Consider the following 18,532-nt stretch of genomic DNA (forward strand, 5'->3'; position numbering starts at 1 on the left):
ATATACTAAACGCCATGAGCCATGCTACTATTTACAGTCGCATGGTCGTATCCCACCCTTCGGGGTAAATCGGTCATTTGACTTCTTCTTTTTTTTTGAAAAACTTTTCTTCCATTATTGTTTTCCCAACTATTTTTCACTTCCTTTTTCTTCCCTTCATTTTTCATCCCTTTACTTTTTAAGCATTTAATTAACCAAGCGTTAATAGGTTTTAAATGTTCAATTAACCGACCGTTAACCGATCAAAACCACCCCGTAGCTAATCGCAGATTTTTTTTATCCTCGTTATATGCATATTTGGATGTTACAGATGTTTTATACGGATTGCGAGTAAACTTAAATTTTATTTTATTTTATTTAAAAAAAAGAAAAAGATAACTTACGAATCACGGGTTTTTTTTTATCCTCGTTATATGCTTATTTTGAACTAGAACATTTTGGTGATGTGGTGCAATTGTGCAAAATTTAAGCTTTTATATCTACAGTTACACAAAAAGATTATAGATACAAGTGTGTTAACGCTATACAATGTTATCCTATCGAGCTCTCATTTGTGTAATGGTTATATTGTTTACAGAGTAGTCTTCTGACTTCCTTTCAACTGATGTTGACTTTGATTCAGTTCTGCCGAAGAAGAATGCAGGCCGTTTTGGATTGGGTAACAACATAGTGTCATTACTGAGCATAGAGATCACATCCGACATCATGGGTCGATCCACTGCGTTTTCTTGTACACAGATAAGTGCAACATGAATAGTCCTCAACAATTGTTGTACAACACATGTTTCTTCTATTGTTGCATCTTCTAATGCCAATGCATCCCCTTCTTGCCAAAGCTCCCATGCCTAAAACCAATTAAAACTCGTCAGTAATACATTCTTTGTGCACGTCTGATTTTTGAAATGAAAATGATTACTAATGGAATACAGTGTATGTGTATGACTTATAGTTCTATGAGACTGCTCCGTTTGTTTTTCAACTTCATGGACTTAATAGTATGAAACTTAATAAAAAAAAGTTATAGATGAGTTTTTGTTTTCGACTTATTGAATAAGATGTAGCATAATGAAAAGAGTGTATATTTCCATTTAGGTACTGACTTTATAAAACAATTATTAACTGTTCTTTCAACTACGCTTCATAGAGCGTTAATTTGGTTTTGATAATTAAGACAGTTATTCAATACCTAAAGCAGCCAAATCAAATAAACTATATTGTGCCAATTCCAGTTTTGAACTTAATATATTCATCAAAAACTTTTTTAATTCATTTAGACGAACGAACATTTATAAATATTTAAAAGTAAACAGGCCCTTACATATCCAATCAGGTTGACAGTTTTGTCAAAGTGCGTGAAACTGGTATTTCTTTTTCCGCTCACAATTTCAAGAATCAAGACTCCAAAGCTAAAGACATCAGACTTCTCTGAAAAAGTCCCTTCCATGGCATACTCAGGAGACATGTAACCACTGCAAAACATAATTGAATTAGAGCCCGTACTTTAAAAACCAAAATTTTTTATTCTTATAGAAAACAACCAAAACGAACGTGTGTCGAATCATTTAGTAATGTTTGTGTGTTAGTTTGCAGCTTAAAAACAAAATTTAATGACCCAGCCCAATGGTTTAACTTAGCCTGTGTGATGCAATATACCCTTTAATAAAGAGAATTAGAGATTTAACAACCATAAAAAATAAGTTTAGTTAAAACTTTTCTGTCATTTCAAGGAGCAACTTTTATGATTTACTAAATAAAGCATAAATCAACTATAAAGGGAGTGTCCTTACTATGTTCCAACTACTCTGTCGGTAATTGCTTCAGTCTCATTTTGTTTGAAGATTCTCGCCATACCAAAATCGGATATTTTGGGGTTCATATGTTCATCTAACAAAATATTACTAGCTTTAAGATCTCTATGAATAACTCGCATTCTCGAGTATTTATGCAGGTATAGCAAGCCCTGCGCAATTCCTTCAATGATGTTCCATCGTTTTGGCCAGTCTAGCAGTGCCTTTCTGTTTTCATCTGTATAATCAATAAGCTCACATAAAAAAATATGTAACAAATATTCAAATCTTAACCGAAATATAGCCTCAAAACTTTCTTACCGAAGAGGAAAAAATCCAAACTCTTGTTAGGCATATACTCATAAATTAACATCTTTTCTTCTCCATGAACACAACAGCCTAGAACACGTACAAGATTTGTATGTTGAAGTTTGGAAATGAGTATAAGTTCATTCTTGAATTCCACAAGCCCTTGTCCTGAAGTTCTTGAAAGCCTTTTAATTGCTATTTCTCGTTCATCACTAAGCTTCCCCTGTTCTCAAAAACACAGTTAACTTATTATGCAATGCTGAAATGATGAAATATTACTTAAAAAGTGTAAAAGATCCCCATATGAAGATTTCAAGTACCTTATAGACTGGCCCAAAACCACCTTCACCAAGCTTATTTTCACTCGAGAAATCATTTGTGGCGGCAACTATAACAGCAAAGCTGAATACTAAAAAGTCACTTCCTTTTCTGCCCTTGCTTTCAAGATTAGCTGCCCCATTGAAGCTTTCTGAAGCCATCAGCTCAAGAAAATATTCATCATCTCTTTTTTGTCTCTTCTCTAAAATCAATATTCAAAATCATTGATCTTTAAAAAAAAAAGAAAAAAAAAAAAAAAAAGTGAAATAGCTATAAAACCTAAGATAATCAGTTAACACCAGTATCAAGTGAATTACCTTCTTGTCTAAGCTTTCTGTTCTTAAGATACCTCCAGACAGCGACGCAAAAGAAAATCAAAACGCCAACAACAATTGGTGCCCAAATCCAGTTTTTAGCTTTTCCTGTATATAATATCGTGTAAACAGATAAATTTTTCACAGTTCACAATCTTCAATTACCTCAGGAAAAATAACAACTAACCCACAAATTGTCCAACTTATCATATATATCATATATATATCATTTTATGTGCATTTTGCTAATTTTATTCTTCTCAAACATTGAAGCAACAACTTTTAATCTATATTCAATATGAATATGAATCAACATTTGTAGTATTGATGTGCAAGGTACAACATACAACAATATGGCGATATACACCTAGACGTCAATTAATAATATATATTTGATATATATTATTCAAGTAATTAAATAAAAGTAATTAATTAATGATTAATTAATATAATAAATCATATTCATGAATATGAAAAGGAGATTTTGATTGATTTTAAAAATCTTAAAAGTAAATTTGTTTAAATGAAAGGATCCTTCTCAAGATTACAAACGATATTGTTACGTAGTCATTTTGTTGGCATGTGAGATATACATTAATATATATATTCATGAGGGATTCTCGGTTAGAAAAACACACAAGGATTTATATCAATCAATATCAATCAATTCTCTTATTCTTGCTGTACCAAAACTAAGATACATCTAGTTTTTCTTTATATTTGGTTTTAAGTATACCAAGTTAATATTACATACGGAGTATTTTTATTTGTTTTACAAAATTAATCAAGGGTTGATTAATTTGTTACATGAGCTGGACTAGCATCGATTGACGTTGCTCGAAAGTGTAGTGGACTATCCAAAGAGACGGTCATATCCTTTGATCATAGGTTTCTCTCCGTCTCATCAGTTTCTTCAAAAAAGGTATATCGTTAACTCCTCTTGTGAATTTATATATTTTGACAATTATTATGGTGTAACTGGATCTCATTGGGAAAGATTAATCGTGTGCATGTTTCATTAAATATATGAATATTTAATCTTGTAAAATTTTGTTCATAAAATAATAAAAGATTATTATTTTAACTATCAGCTGCGTTAATCTGAATTGGTAAAAGTACATACGATTTTCCATCAGTGGTATCCGAGTCGCTTTTACACCATCTTAATTGTCGTGTGATTTTCTTTAGATTTAGCTTTGTGGTGAATTGGTAAAAGTCAAAACCTTTATTGTTTTGAAAGTCAACTTTGTTAATTACCTCATGACGCACGAATAAGATCTGAAAAAAATCACTGTTATAAATTTTGAATTTATTTATTATGGCTTGAATAATTGTTGTTTATTTCATTCCATGGTTGTACACATGCATTGTAACCATGGACAAGCCATATGTAGGTTTTAATAATGTAGTTATTAAAATTGTGATTGCACACATAGCCCATAATGTCCCGACCTATGTATGATTGTTGTGATTGTTGATTACGGCAATATTAAGTCATATTGATTATTTATTTTTTTATAAGAAAATGTCATTTTGAAGCCAAAGTTGTATTATATTTATTTTTCATTTTCATAGTATTGTATTTAAGTTTATTCTAAATTGTAAAAGTATTAGATTAGTTGTATTTTTCAATTTTAAATAAATGTAATAAGATGAAGATTAAAGATAAAGATGCAACGTGGAGTTTGACTTAGAAGATGGCGAACAGGTCTAGTTGACCACGATGGCGTTTGTCAAGTTTTCACTTGATTCTTGAATTAAGTGGGAGCTACGATATTACCCTTAGTTTGACCTCTTGATCTCATGTCGGCTCATGGGATGAAGCATAGGATTTTTGGGCTAAGCTATGTATGTGTGATGCATGGTATGGTTGTGTTTTATTTTTACGCATTTATATTTAATTGTTGATTATAATATATGCTAAATGTTTTTGATGAAAACATCAAATAAAACTAGTAATGAGTTTCAAAGGTTAAAATTGATGATTTTAAAAAGTTAAACTCTAACGAGTTTAAAGTTAAATATTTTTTGAAACTCAAATAATATATATGGGCGACATCTTTTAAAACTGTTTTAAAACGATACACAATGTGTATTTGTTATTTTTATATATAAAATAAAATAACAAACTAGACGCATAAACACGATCGACATATATACATTTGGTTAAAATGATTTTTAACAAATAGTGTAGCGAATCTTGTGTGCATGTATTATTCGTTAACACAAACATTTTTAAAATACCCGTCAAATTTAAGTCATGCCATCCAATGAGCTTGCAAAAACTCCTCGTTATTTTTTGATTACCACGAGGTGGATTTTCAGTTACGAGTGAGACTAGGCTGAATTTCCACTGTTTCCAAATTGGACGACTTAATCGTATTCTCTGACCTGAGTTCGAGGCGAGGATGGGACAAACATGCCAATAGATAATAGTGGTTTGTTAGACTACACATATCTCAAGGTCCCATAAAGATCTAAGAGTTGCACCTGTGATGCAATTGGTACTCGCTACCTACCAGTAGACTCTATAACTGCTAGCTGATCAACAGATGTAGTTATGGAACCTCTATGTGGATCTTAGGCTTTCGTAAATTAATTGTTTTTAAATATATTAAAACTTGGGTAATTAATTTATTAAAGTATTATATCGAAAATACTAAAATTGAACCTTGTTCTTTTGTAGATGTCAAACAATCAAAACGTAAACCAAAACAACCTCCGTTCTTTGTTGGAGAAGGAGAAACTCAATGGTTCAAACTTCCTCGATTGGTACCGCAACCTGAGAATTGTTCTCAAATATGAAGGGAAGTTGAACAAAATTGAAGAACCCTTACCCGATTCTCCTGCTGAGACAGCTACTGCTGCTCAAAAGAATGCTTATCAGAAGTTGTTTGATCAGCAAGAGAAGATAGCTTTAATCATGCTTGCTAGTATGACTTCTGACCTTCAAAAGGAAATGGAAGATCGCACAGCATATGATATGATGACTGAGCTGAAAAATATGTTTCAGAAACAGGCTAGTCAAGAGTTATATGAAACTTATAAGCTTCTTCAAACATGCAAAATGGAGAAGGGTCAATCAGGATCTCTCATGTCTTGAAAATGAAAAGCTACATTGACCGATTGGAAAAACTTGGAACTACCTTGCCACCTAACTTAGCTGTGAACACGGTTTTGGTTTCACTACCAAAATCGTATCACCAATTTGTGATGAATTACAATATGCAAGGTTGGGAGAAATCTCTGGCAGAGGTGCACTCGATGCTCAAAACTGCTGAACAGAATATTCCATATAAGGTTTCCAATCCAGGTATCCTGATGATTAGGGATGGTAAGGTGAAAAAGAATAAGCCGAAAACTTGGGAAAAATGAAAAGGCAAGTCAATTACAAAGAAGAAAATTCCACCACCTCCCAAGAAAGAAAACCCAGCGAAAGACGCCGAATGTTTCCATTGTGGAAAGGTTGGCCACTGGAGGAGGAACTGTCCTTCCTACCTATCTGAGTTGAGAAAAGGCAAAGCTGGCCAGACCAGCAAATCAGGTATATTTCATATACAGTTATATACTTTTTCTAGTGATTTCTGAATTTTTGATACTGGTTGTGGAACTCACATCTGTAACAATATGCAGGGAATGAGAAGAAGTAAGAGACTGAAGAAAGACACACTAGACTTAAGAGTGGGCAATGGGGCTCGAGCTGCTGTTGAAGCTATTGAAACCTATGAGCTTACTCTACCTAGTGGTCTTATTATTTTGTTGGAACAATGTCATTATGCTCCTAGTATAACGAGCAATGTAATTTCAGTTTCTCTTTTGAAAGATGTTGGTTTTGAACTTACTTTTACGCACCTTGGTATTTCAGTTTCTAAGAATAATGTATTTTATTTTAATGCTATTCCACGTGATGGTATTTTTGAAATTGATATGCATGGTTTGATTTCAAATAGTAATTCTGTATATACCTGTACTGCCAAACGAGTCAAGCAAGACTTGAATAATACCTATCTATGGCATTGTCATCTTGGTCATATAAACAAACAACGCATTTCAAAACTCCAATCTGGTGGGCTTTTGGAATCAACTGGCTCCGAGTCATTTGATGTATGCGAGTCATGTTTATGTGGAAAGATGACAAAGGCTCCTTTCTCCGGTTTAGGTGAAAGAGCTAAAGATCTTTTAGGACTAATACATACTGATGTATGTGGCCCTTTTAGAACTATGTCTAGAAATGGTGAATCATACTTCGTTACATTTACTGATGATTATAGTAGATAAGGTTATGTTTACTTGCTGAAACATAAACGTGAAGTTTTTGAAACATTCAAAATCTTCCAAAATGAAGTAGAGAATCAACTTGGAAAGACCATTAAAGCCCTTCAATCTGATATGAGAGGGGAATATATGAGTCAAGAGTTTTTGAACCACCTGAAGAATTGTGGGATTGTCTCACAGTTCACTCCACCTTACACACCACAGCACAATGGTGTGTCAGAACGGAGGAATCGAACTTTACTTGATATGGTTCGATCTATGATGAGTCTAACTACTCTACCGATGTCTTTTTGGGGTTATGCATTAGAGTCTGCTGCACGCATACTCAATATGGTTCCAACCAAGAAGGTAGAAAAGACACCATATGAGTTATGGCATAGAAAGAGTCCTAAGTTGTCTTATTTAAAAGTCTGGGGTTGTGAAGCGTATGTGAAACGTGACACATCAAACAAGTTAGAACCCAGAGGTATCAAATGTCACTTTGTGGGATACCCAAAGGAAACAATGGGTTACTACTTTTACTACCAAGCTGAAAACAAAGTGTTTACTGCTCGGTTTGCTGAATTCTTTGAAAGAGATCTTCTCTTACAAGAAGTCAGTGGGAGTAAAGTAGATCTTGAGGAAATTCAAGAATCACAAAGTAACATACCTTCTGAAGGCACTAGCCAACCGCACGTTGAAGCTGAACACACTGTTGGTGAGCCAGAACGTGTTGCACCTATACTTCGTAGATCTAGTAGAACTCCTCATCAACCTGAGAGGTTAAATCTTCTGATTAATTCAGATGAACCTCGTCTAGGGGATTATGATGAAACCTCTAGCTACGGTGAAGCCATGTCAGATTCAGAATCTGACAAATGGTAAGATGCTATGAAGGCAGAGATGCAGTCCATGAAAGATAATCAAGTATGGGACTTGATTGATCTTCCACCCAATTGCAAGACAGTGGGGAGTAAATGGGTCTTCAAGAAGAAGGCGGACATGGACGGTAATGTAAATACTTTTAAGGCTCGGTTGGTGGCAAAAGGTTATACTCAAACTCAATGAATTGATTATGAGGAAACTTTTTCACCAGTCGCGAGCATTAAATCAATTAGAATACTTATTGCCATAGCTGCTTTTCATGATTATAAAATATGGCAAATGGATGTCAAAACCGCTTTCCTAAATGGCGACCTAAGCGAGGACGTACATATGGTTCAGCCGGAAGGGTTTGTGAATCCTAAGCATCCTACTAAAGTATGCAAGCTTCTAAAATCTATTTATGGATTAAAGCAAGCATCCAGGAGCTGAAATCTTAAGTTTGATCAGAAAATCAAAGAGTTTATTTTTTTTCAAAACCAAGATGAGCCCTGTGTTTACATTAGAGCTAGTGGGAGCAAAGTTGTCTTCTTGATCTTGTATGTTGATGACATACTACTTTATTGGAAATAACATTCCAACTTTGCAAGATGTCAAATCTTGGCTTGGAAAATGTTTTGCATTGAAAGATCTTGGAGAAGCTAAGTATATTATAGGAATCAGGATCTATAGAAATAGATCCAAAAGGCATATTGGTTTGAGTCAAAGTACATACATTGACAAAATCTTGCGAAGATTTAACATGCAAAACTCCAAGCGCGGAGCATTGCCCATGCAAAAGGGCATAACCTTGAGCAAGTCTCAAAGTCCTATCACACCTGATGAGATAAGACGAATGAAATGTGTTCCGTATGCTTCGGCTATAGGATCCATTATGTATACCATGTTATGTACTAGACCTGATGTCTCGTTAGCTTTGATTTTGACGAGTCGTTATCAACAGAATCCAGGTGAAGAACATTGGATTGTTTTTAAGAGCATTCTTAAATATTTGCGGAGAACTAAAGATATGTTCTTGGTTTACGGTGGTTTGGAAGAAGAGTTGAGTATTAGATGTTATACAGATGCTAGTTTCCAAACTGATCGAGATGATTCTCGATCCCAGTCAGGGTATGTCTTTGTCATGAATGGCGGGGCAGTTGATTGGAAAAGCTCAAAGCAGAGCACAGTTGCACAGTCTACAATGGAAGCAGAATACATTGCTGCCTCAGAAGCTGCTCAAGAAGCTGTCTGGATTAGGAAGTTTATTGCTGAACTCGGAGTAGTTCCCAGCATTGAATCCCCTATGGAAATGTACTGTGATAATTCAAGTGCTATTATACTTGCGATAGAATCACGTGTACGTAAAGGTAGCAGACACATTCTTCGAAAGTTTGACTACATTCAAGAAGTCGTTGAGAGGAATGATATTAGTATTTTTAAGGTTCATACAGATGATAATGTGGCTGACCCGTTCACGAAGCCCATGACACACAACAAGCATGATGATCATGCTAGTAGTATTGGACTTCGTTATGCTGCTGATATTTTTAATTTGTAATTTAGTATTTGGATATTTTTGGAACATTAAACAGTTTTATCATAATGAATTGATATATTGATGGTATGATCGTTTTCATATATATCACTGTGTTCTATATTGGCATGTTTAATCCATGAGTAATTGTTGATTATTCAAAATCTCCATAATCAATCATGTTATGGGAATAACATGAATTAAGATTAATATGAAGTTTTGGTTATATTTATTGATGATAAATAGTTAACTTGTAGAGACCAAAATTCATATGTATTCATTGATGATGAATATTGGAATGACCCATCCGAGATGTCACTACATGGATCATTGTCAGTAGTGAATCTTTTAGTGATTATGTCTTTATGTCCTTAGAATTGAGATGCACGCCAGTTTTGATGTGTGGAACATTGTACTTTGATATGGTTAAACGCTGTCCTGAATAAGGTTGTTATAAAGGCTATTATCGGGTATAATGTAAAGCTCGTGATAGACACGTGTATGCAATATAGGATTTGTTCCTCCAAAATGTTTGGAGTTAGATACTTTTTGAGCTCCTCGATGAATGAATAAGATATTTATGTGGCCGCACCCAGATGTAATTAAGATGATACTTAATTAATTTAGTGATCTAATTCAGTTCTAAGATCGAGAAATAAAATTGTTAAACAAATGAGAATGACCGATGATCCATATCTCAAGTTTAACTAAGGTATCTGAAACAAAAGGATGAATGACATTTAACACTTACCATAAGCAGTATTAAGAAACTACCCTCACATGAATTTGGGGACAATGACGTGTTGCTAGACGCTATCCATTGTTTGTATAGTTACTTGGTGTTGTACAATGCACAAGTGGGAGTTTGTAGGATTGATGTGCAAGGTACAACATATAACAATATGGCTAAATTCATTTGAGCCTTTGGGGTCACACACATAGACGTCAATTAATAATATATATTTGATATATATTATTCGAGTAATTAAATAAAAGTAATTAATTAATTAATACAACAACAACAACAACAACAACAACAACAACAACAACAACAACACCCAATCCCACAGAAGTAGGGTATGGGGAAGGTAGGGTGTAGACAATCATTCCTCATACCCTAGATTAGAAGGAAGTCACTACTCCACCCTCGGGTATAGAACCCGTGACTAGATCAGGTCTTCCCTCCCTCTACTCTAGAAGCAAAAGAGATTGCTTCCTAAAGGATCTCCGGCCAGAAATGCTCATACAAACAAAAAGTGAGGGCAAATGATACGTACATGTAAGAGTTAAGTGCGCCTAGGAAGATGCAACCATACAAAGTAGCCATAAAAAGAGGACACGTATAGCAAGTAAAGCATAACAATAGGACAAATAACATGGATAATATAGTGCACATAGCCATGTAATTTGAAGTATGCCTACAAACAAGCAAAATAAACACCCACCCTCCCACCAGCACACCCACACACCCAGACACCCATATACACATACACATACACACACATATATATACCCCCACACACATAGACAGGTATAAATACCAATACATAAACAAATATACATAAAGGTATTTTCATAGATATATATACTTAAGTAAGGATACAGACATACATACATACAAACATACATACATACATACATACATACATACATACATACATACATACATACATACATATGCCTAGATACAAGCACATAGATACATACACATAAGCATATAAAATACCCATACCTAAACACATATACGTATAGATACATTCGTAGATATAACCTAAATACATTCACTTAGATACATCCATACATACATACATATATATATATATATATATATATATATATATATATATATATATATATATATATATATAAATACAAATATAGGTACAAACATATACATAGGTACAGATACAGGCATGCATACATACACCTAAATACATGCACTTAGATACATACACACATACATATATAGAAACAAATATATACATATGTATATAACCTAAAAACATATACCTAGCTACCGCGGCATATACACGTATACCTATATACATATGTACAGGAACCTATACGCAGATACATATACAGACCATCGAATAACATGTGGATATGACGGAGAAATATAAAAACCATTGCGTACAACTATGCAGGTAAAATCAATTATCATGTAGATGGATATATAGAGTGTAGCTATAGAAAATATAGTTGTAGTTATATATGCGTTGTAAAATAAATTTATACTACGCTTCGTCGAAAAAAAAAATCCTTAAAAGTAGATTTGTTTAAATCATATTCATGAATATGAAAAGGAGATTTGGATTGATTTTAAAAATCTTAAAAGTAGATTTGTTTAAATGAAAGGATCCTTCTCAAGATTACAAACGATATTGTTACGTAGTCATTTTGTTGGCATGTGAGATACACATTAATATATATATTCATGAGGGATTCTCGGTTAGAAAAACACACAAGGATTTATATCAATCAATATCAATCAATAATTCTCTTATTCTTGCTGTACCAAAACTAAGATACATCTAGTTTTTCTTTATATTTGGTTTTAAATATACCAAGTTAATATTACATACAGAGTATTTTTATTTGTTTTACAAAATTAATCAAGGGTTGATTAATTTGTTACTTGAGCTGGACTAGCATCCATTGACGTTGCTCGAAAGTGTAGTGGACTATCCAAAGAGACGGTCATATCCTTTGATCGTAGGTTTCTCTCCGTCTCATCAGTTTCTTCAAGAACGGTATATCGGTAACTCCTCTTGTGAATTTATATATTTTGACAATTATTATGGTGTACTGGATCTCATTGAGAAAGATTAATCGTGTGCATGTTTCATTATATATATGAATATTTAATCTTGTAAAATTTTATTCATAAAATAATAAAAAATTATTATTTTAACTATCCGCTGCGTTAATCTGAATTGGTAAAAGTATATACGATTTTCCATCAACGTTAAAGCAATAAAAATATCCTTCCCATATTTATTGTCAAATGCTTATTTAAGATATTTCAAATTAATTGTTCACCATTATAAATAGATAAAAATATAAAAAAAAACTAAAGTTCATTAATACCCCCAACGTACGTAAGACAGATAGATAAAAGTAAAAGGTAAAATCATAAAGTACAGTAAAAGTTTAATGTAATGATGATATTTTTACCTTTACTTGTAGTAGTTGCGGCAATAAGCACGTACTTCGTACAGAAGTCCCTTGAGGGTTGACCGAGAAATTATTGACCGATTTAGTTCCGGTCCATGTAACACAACCAGTGTCATTGCTAGAAGTTGTGGTAAACCCCAAACAACCACAATCGTTCCAACATCGTTCCATACAATCACCAATACTTAGCGGCGAATAATCTACCGAACTACTAGTCATAGGTGCAAAATCACCATTCAATAAACTAACTTTATCATCACCACCTCTACACGTAGGCAAATTAGTACCTTCCACACACCCGTTACCCGAATCAAACCCATAACAAAATTCGGGGCTCCATATCATGGAACTATCACCATCCACGATTTCGCCACTTGGCCTCAAACTCCACATGGGCCATACACCATTAAAAGCGCGATAACTAAAGTTTCTTTCTTCGTTATTGTATACGTAACTTAGATTATACCAGTATCTACTAAACGGATTATTAACACTCATAAACTCAAACATTTGGTTACTTAAATTCCCACTAGTCCAATAAGGCTGCCCACGTCGTCGAATCATTAATCTCTGATCATTTTCTCCATTTGGTTCCCAACTCAAACTAAAAGCACCCGAATCAGGAACGTCATCACTCAACCAAGATGTCAAATTCCAATTCTTACCCGTTTTAAGATCCGACCCAAGTTTCATACCCGGTAAAAGTACATTCCTTGGGTAATCAAAACTCTGCCACAGAGTCCTGTTATTATCAGTTTCATTCTTCAGCTGAAAATTACCATTATCTTCAAGAACTGCAATCAAATTACTGGTACCGCCAATTTGATTATCTGATACATTTACAAGATTTGTTCCTCTATCTGTTATGATTAATTTCCCAGTGTTGGGATCGATTGTTAGGACGCTAGAATTTGATACTAACGGCTTGGATGGATTGGCTACCCATACTTTTGTTGATGGATCTTGTGTGGTGTACCAAATACCTAAATAAATGTAATTTGTTGCAGGAATGGTAAAAAATCCTAAGGTGAAGTTTTGGTCTGGGGAAAAAAGTTGAGATATGAAGTTTAATTGGTCGGTAACGTTGAATGATGAAACAGCGGCAGCCGGATAACAATTGATGATGAAGTTAGTACATAGAACTGTGAAGATGATGAAAGTTATCATATTTTACTTCCACAGGGAAGAAAATTTTATGTAGTTAAATTTGAATATGATACTTTTTTGTGTTTTTTATATGGGTTTGTTTGACAGTTGATAATATATTGACATCAGCTGGCAACATAGACCATTTCTCATTTGTCTAACTCTTTATTGAATTTTTCTAATCTTTGAATTAATAATTAAATTAAATAATTAAATCTAAATGTTTCCGTGTATTGACTTTGTATGTGACACGTACATTCTTTGTGATGAGTCATGATAAAAGTTAATTTGCATAACAAAATAACAACTTAACTTGGCTTTCAGAAGTTGACCAAGTATACATCTCCGTCTCTTTAAATTTTACGCCGTAATAATATTTGTAATAACCGGTCGTGGAGCCCTCGCTTCGCGTCGGGGGTTCCGTTTTGAATGCGAATTAAAAAAAGTCTTCATCTATTTTGTAAAAAAGAATTTTTTTCGACATCTAACATTGAAGGGTTGTTCCTCTTTTATCGTTGAGGGAAAAAAAAAAGTAGTTGATTTTTTTGTAAAAAAGAATGTTTTTCGACATCTTTTGGTAGCATTGAAGGGTTGCTCAGTTTATGAAAGTTGCCTCTTTTATCGTTGAGGAAGAAAAGAGAGAAGAGAAAAAAAAAATTAGTTGCTTTTTTTGTAAAAAAGAATTTTTTTTCGACATCTTTTGGTAACATTGAAGGGTTGGTTCTTTTACGAAAGTTGCTTATTTTATCGTTGGGAAAAAAAAAAGGTTGAAATGACGAAAATACCTCTGGTTAATATTGGTGAGTAGTGAAATAGTGTTTTGTCTATTAGTATATATATATGTAAATGTAAATAATTGTAATTGTAATATAAATATATTGAAAAACTTTAAGTACACCATACGTACTACGGAGTAAGAACAAAATATGCATGCAAGAACCTGTAAGAGTAAACTTCGTTATATTTGATTAACAATGATCATTTATTAAATCATTCCTACAGTCAAAAATATCATTTCTAAAATGTAAAGATTGTTAGAATGATACTCCATTTGTCCCTAAAAACAATCGGCTTTCACTTTTTGTTATATTTAAGATATAATAATACGACAACAACAACAAAACTCAATACCACCTAAGTGGTGTATAGGGAGGTGAGATGTAGATAATCCTTCCGCTATCCGAAAATAAAGACAAGTCATTTCTCCACTCAGAGTGACACTCTTAAAAGTAGAGAAAGTCATCCCTCTCTCTATTCGACGGATAGAGAGATTGCTTTCGAGTGGACCTCCGACCAATAAGTAGGAAAAGATTTTTAAAAAAAATTAAATTGAATTAAATATAAAATTGAGACGCCCTTCATTTAATATAGTTATAAAGAGCAACTAGGCAATAGAACTTTCTGAGGTGGTAGGTTTTGGTTCAGTAGATCATGAGTTAGACGAGTATGATGAGCACGAACTGGAGGAACAATCAGTGGGGTTTGCAAAAAAACCAATCAAAGTCAATGGCAAGATTTGAACCCTAAGAATAATCTTAAAGAGAAGGAGGTGTTCAGGGGTTTTATAGAGGGCATGTTCGATAGTAGCGAACGCCCGAAAAAATCCAACCAATGAAGATTGCCACGTGGAACACTAGGTGACTTGGAACTTAGGATAAAGGAAGAAGAGTGTGTGGTCAAAACAAACCACTTTTTAGCTGATTTGGTTGATATGGTGTTAACTCTAGATAATGTTAAAGTGATTCGTGAAGTGAATTCTGCTAAGTTGAATAAGGCCACAATGAATCAATTAGTCAAAGTTCATAGATACACAAGTTTAGGGGTGAAACTTCATTATATGATGGAAGATTAGTGTTTTATACGGCTGGGAATTTTCCTTTTATGTCGAAAGAATTGACGGTTACAATGATAGATGTTTTGGATTGGATTTGCATTACAAGGGAAAGACAATTCAAAGTGACTATTGACTTTGTTGCTTATGAAAATATAAGTCCTATTTGGAAATCAAGTTGACACTCCTCTTGAAGCACTTAAGATAGTTGATCTTGTTTTGAAGGTTCTTTTAGTTCAAAGGAGCGATGTCGTGTTTTATGGGTCTTATTCATGTTGAGCCGTCGTAGCTATACGCTTTAAGATTAATGCGTTCCGATGGCTTGAAAAGTCACATCTTTTTCAAGTTGACACTCCTCTAAGGGACGGATCTTGAACGATTTTAGTGGGAGGGCCAAAATCACTTCAAAAACTTATATAAGAAAAATCCTAAAATCTTGGAGGGGCTATTATATAAGATATTTATATTTTAGATCCTAGAAAATAAAATTTACACTAAGAGAACAAATTTTTGGAGGGGCCACTGTCCACCCCTGTCACCCCAAAGATCCGTCCCTGACTCCTCTTGCTACCTGTAATGTTTGTGATGCGTATGATGATTTTGTATCTACACTATTGTGACTTATTAGTGTTTTTCTTTTGTTTGTTGTAATTTAAGGTTACTTCATTTGGACTAAAGATATGTAAGTCCATATGATTTCAGATGTTGTGACGACCAAGAAATTTTCGACCAAATTTAAACTTGATCCTTATATGATTTCGACACGATAAGCAAAGTCCGTAATGTTGAGTCTTAAAATCTTTTAACTGTTTACATAGTTGTATTAAACCTTTGACTATTCCCAACGATTCACGAACAATTGCTTGTACTTAAATATGTATATATTATATATATAAATGTAAAGATATATGATAATTGAAAACAATAAAATATAATCTAAACTAAGTATGTAAAACAAAACACAAAATAATTATATTTGAATCTGTATATAAATAAATATGATATATATATATATATATATATATATATATATATATATATATATATATATATATATATATATATATATAATTATTATATTAATATTGTAATATATATGCATAATATTAAATATTCTATAGATGTGATTAGATATTGTAAATATTATACAATTAATAAATAATCAATAATATGTAATATCAATATAATTAAATGGAATTACAAGTTAAAATATAATTATTGTACTAACACTAATATTATTACTACTTTCATTATTAGTAATATTTATATCAATATTAGTATTATTATTATTATATAGTATAAATACTATTATAAGAATAAAAAAAATTATAATTTAGTTGTAATGTAAATATCATTAATTATTATTATTATAAAAATAATACCATTTATTATTATTATCATTCATCATCCTTATAAGTTATTAATACCATTATTAAACTTATTATTTTTATTAAGAATTAACATTTCTATTAATATATCAATTACTATTATTATTTGTATATTATTATCATTATTTACATTATTAATATTATTATTATTAAATAATTGTATTATTAATAGATTTATATTAATACAGATGATAACAGATATATAATTACGCGAGTTTGTTTCACATCACACTCAAAACTGTACTAAATTTTGTTCCTGTCTCATACAAATTCGAAATATGTTAGCTGTGCAAATCACTTTATATTTTTTTATTATTTCTGTACGATTAATCGATCCTGTAATTTTCTTCTACCACAAAACAGCCAATTATCACTTGATACTAGAGGAGTCGTTCAGTTCTTTTTCCATTATTATCAATTATCAATTACAACAATACTTATGAATAATTTAGATTAAAATTTAAAAAAAAAACACTGCAGCCCGTCCCTGTTTTTTCAACTTTTTGGCCAAATCATGGTTTCATATTAAATTTAAAAATCTGATAATGCAATTTTGTTAGAAATGCTTCGTTAAAACTTTCTGCAAAGTATCAAATGTCAATTTTTCATATAGAGTACGAATTTTAGAGTCAAAGTTTAATTGTCAAAAGTCAAACGATTTGTTCATGAAGAAATTCGAGATCGTGTTTACGTTTTGAGTTAAATTGAGGATCCAGAAAGGTTGTAGGAATGATTTAACACCTTTTTCGTGTTATAAACTTTATCTAAAACATTCTCAAAATTTGAAATTAGTTTTGAGTTCATGAAGAACATAAACGAACTCGTACAACTATTTTTAATTAAATTTAATTCTTTCCTTTTTCTGTTAATTGATAGCACTCATCAAATTTATCTCTGTTTGTTTATAAAACCTGGAACCACTTTTGAATTGTTGTTAGGATTGAATGAATTTAACAGAATGCAAGAAAACTAATTTTTTTTATCTGTTCCAGTTTTATTTTTTTTTATATATTTTGTTTTGAATTAAGTTGATTAATCAGAAATCGTTTTGTATCTATTTTAAATCATAAAGTTTAATGAAAATCGTCTTGTTAATTGGTATTGCACCATGGTCAACTGAATAAATAAGAGGAAGAAGAAGGGAAGGGATAAAAACAGAAAAGGGTTAATTATATATTGAATCTGAATATAATCAGATAAACTGAAACGGAGTAATGGTCTTGGGTGTTTCGGGTTAAACATGAGGTCGCGAGTTCGAGCCCGACTTGGGGCATTCTTTTTAATAAGGGGCTTATTTGAAGGTAGTTTGATTTTTATTATTATTATTATTATTATGTTATTATTATTATTGCTAATATTATTACCCTTATTATTATTATGATTGTTATTAATATAGTTATTGTTAGTATTACAATTATTATTATTACTACAATCATATGTAGATTTATAAGTACTAGAACATTACTATCTTTTTTTTTTAGTATTATTAATATTACTACTAATTTTATCATTTTGGTATTATTAACATTTTTATGATTATGATTAATATTATTATAATTATTATAAGAATAATAAAAATTTATTATTATTTTCATAAATATTAACATTAGTAT

General features: G+C 32.2%; 1 protein-coding gene across 2 annotated transcripts; it reads right to left on the bottom strand.

The window, feature by feature from the left end:
• Positions 1–474: 474 nt before the first annotated feature.
• Positions 475–13,760, bottom strand: LOC139891463 (G-type lectin S-receptor-like serine/threonine-protein kinase At1g11330). Of its 2 annotated transcripts, XM_071874432.1 has the most exons (7): positions 12,555–13,760; positions 2,732–2,836; positions 2,417–2,616; positions 2,109–2,319; positions 1,788–2,025; positions 1,319–1,469; positions 475–845 (listed from the first exon to the last, which is right to left on the bottom strand). In XM_071874432.1, exons 3-7 carry the CDS (start codon positions 2,573–2,575, stop codon positions 537–539), a joined length of 1,068 nt encoding a protein of 355 aa, XP_071730533.1. In that variant the 5' UTR covers positions 2,576–2,616; positions 2,732–2,836; positions 12,555–13,760; the 3' UTR covers positions 475–536. The 2 variants fall into 2 exon arrangements, with proteins under 2 accessions (XP_071730533.1, XP_071730532.1); XM_071874431.1 differs by lacking the exons at positions 475–845; positions 1,319–1,469; positions 1,788–2,025; positions 2,109–2,319; positions 2,417–2,616.
• Between the last annotated feature and the right edge of the window lie 4,772 nt (positions 13,761–18,532).

The sequence above is a fragment of the Rutidosis leptorrhynchoides genome, chromosome 2 (genome assembly GCF_046630445.1).
Source record: "Rutidosis leptorrhynchoides isolate AG116_Rl617_1_P2 chromosome 2, CSIRO_AGI_Rlap_v1, whole genome shotgun sequence".
NCBI lineage: Eukaryota > Viridiplantae > Streptophyta > Magnoliopsida > Asterales > Asteraceae > Rutidosis > Rutidosis leptorrhynchoides.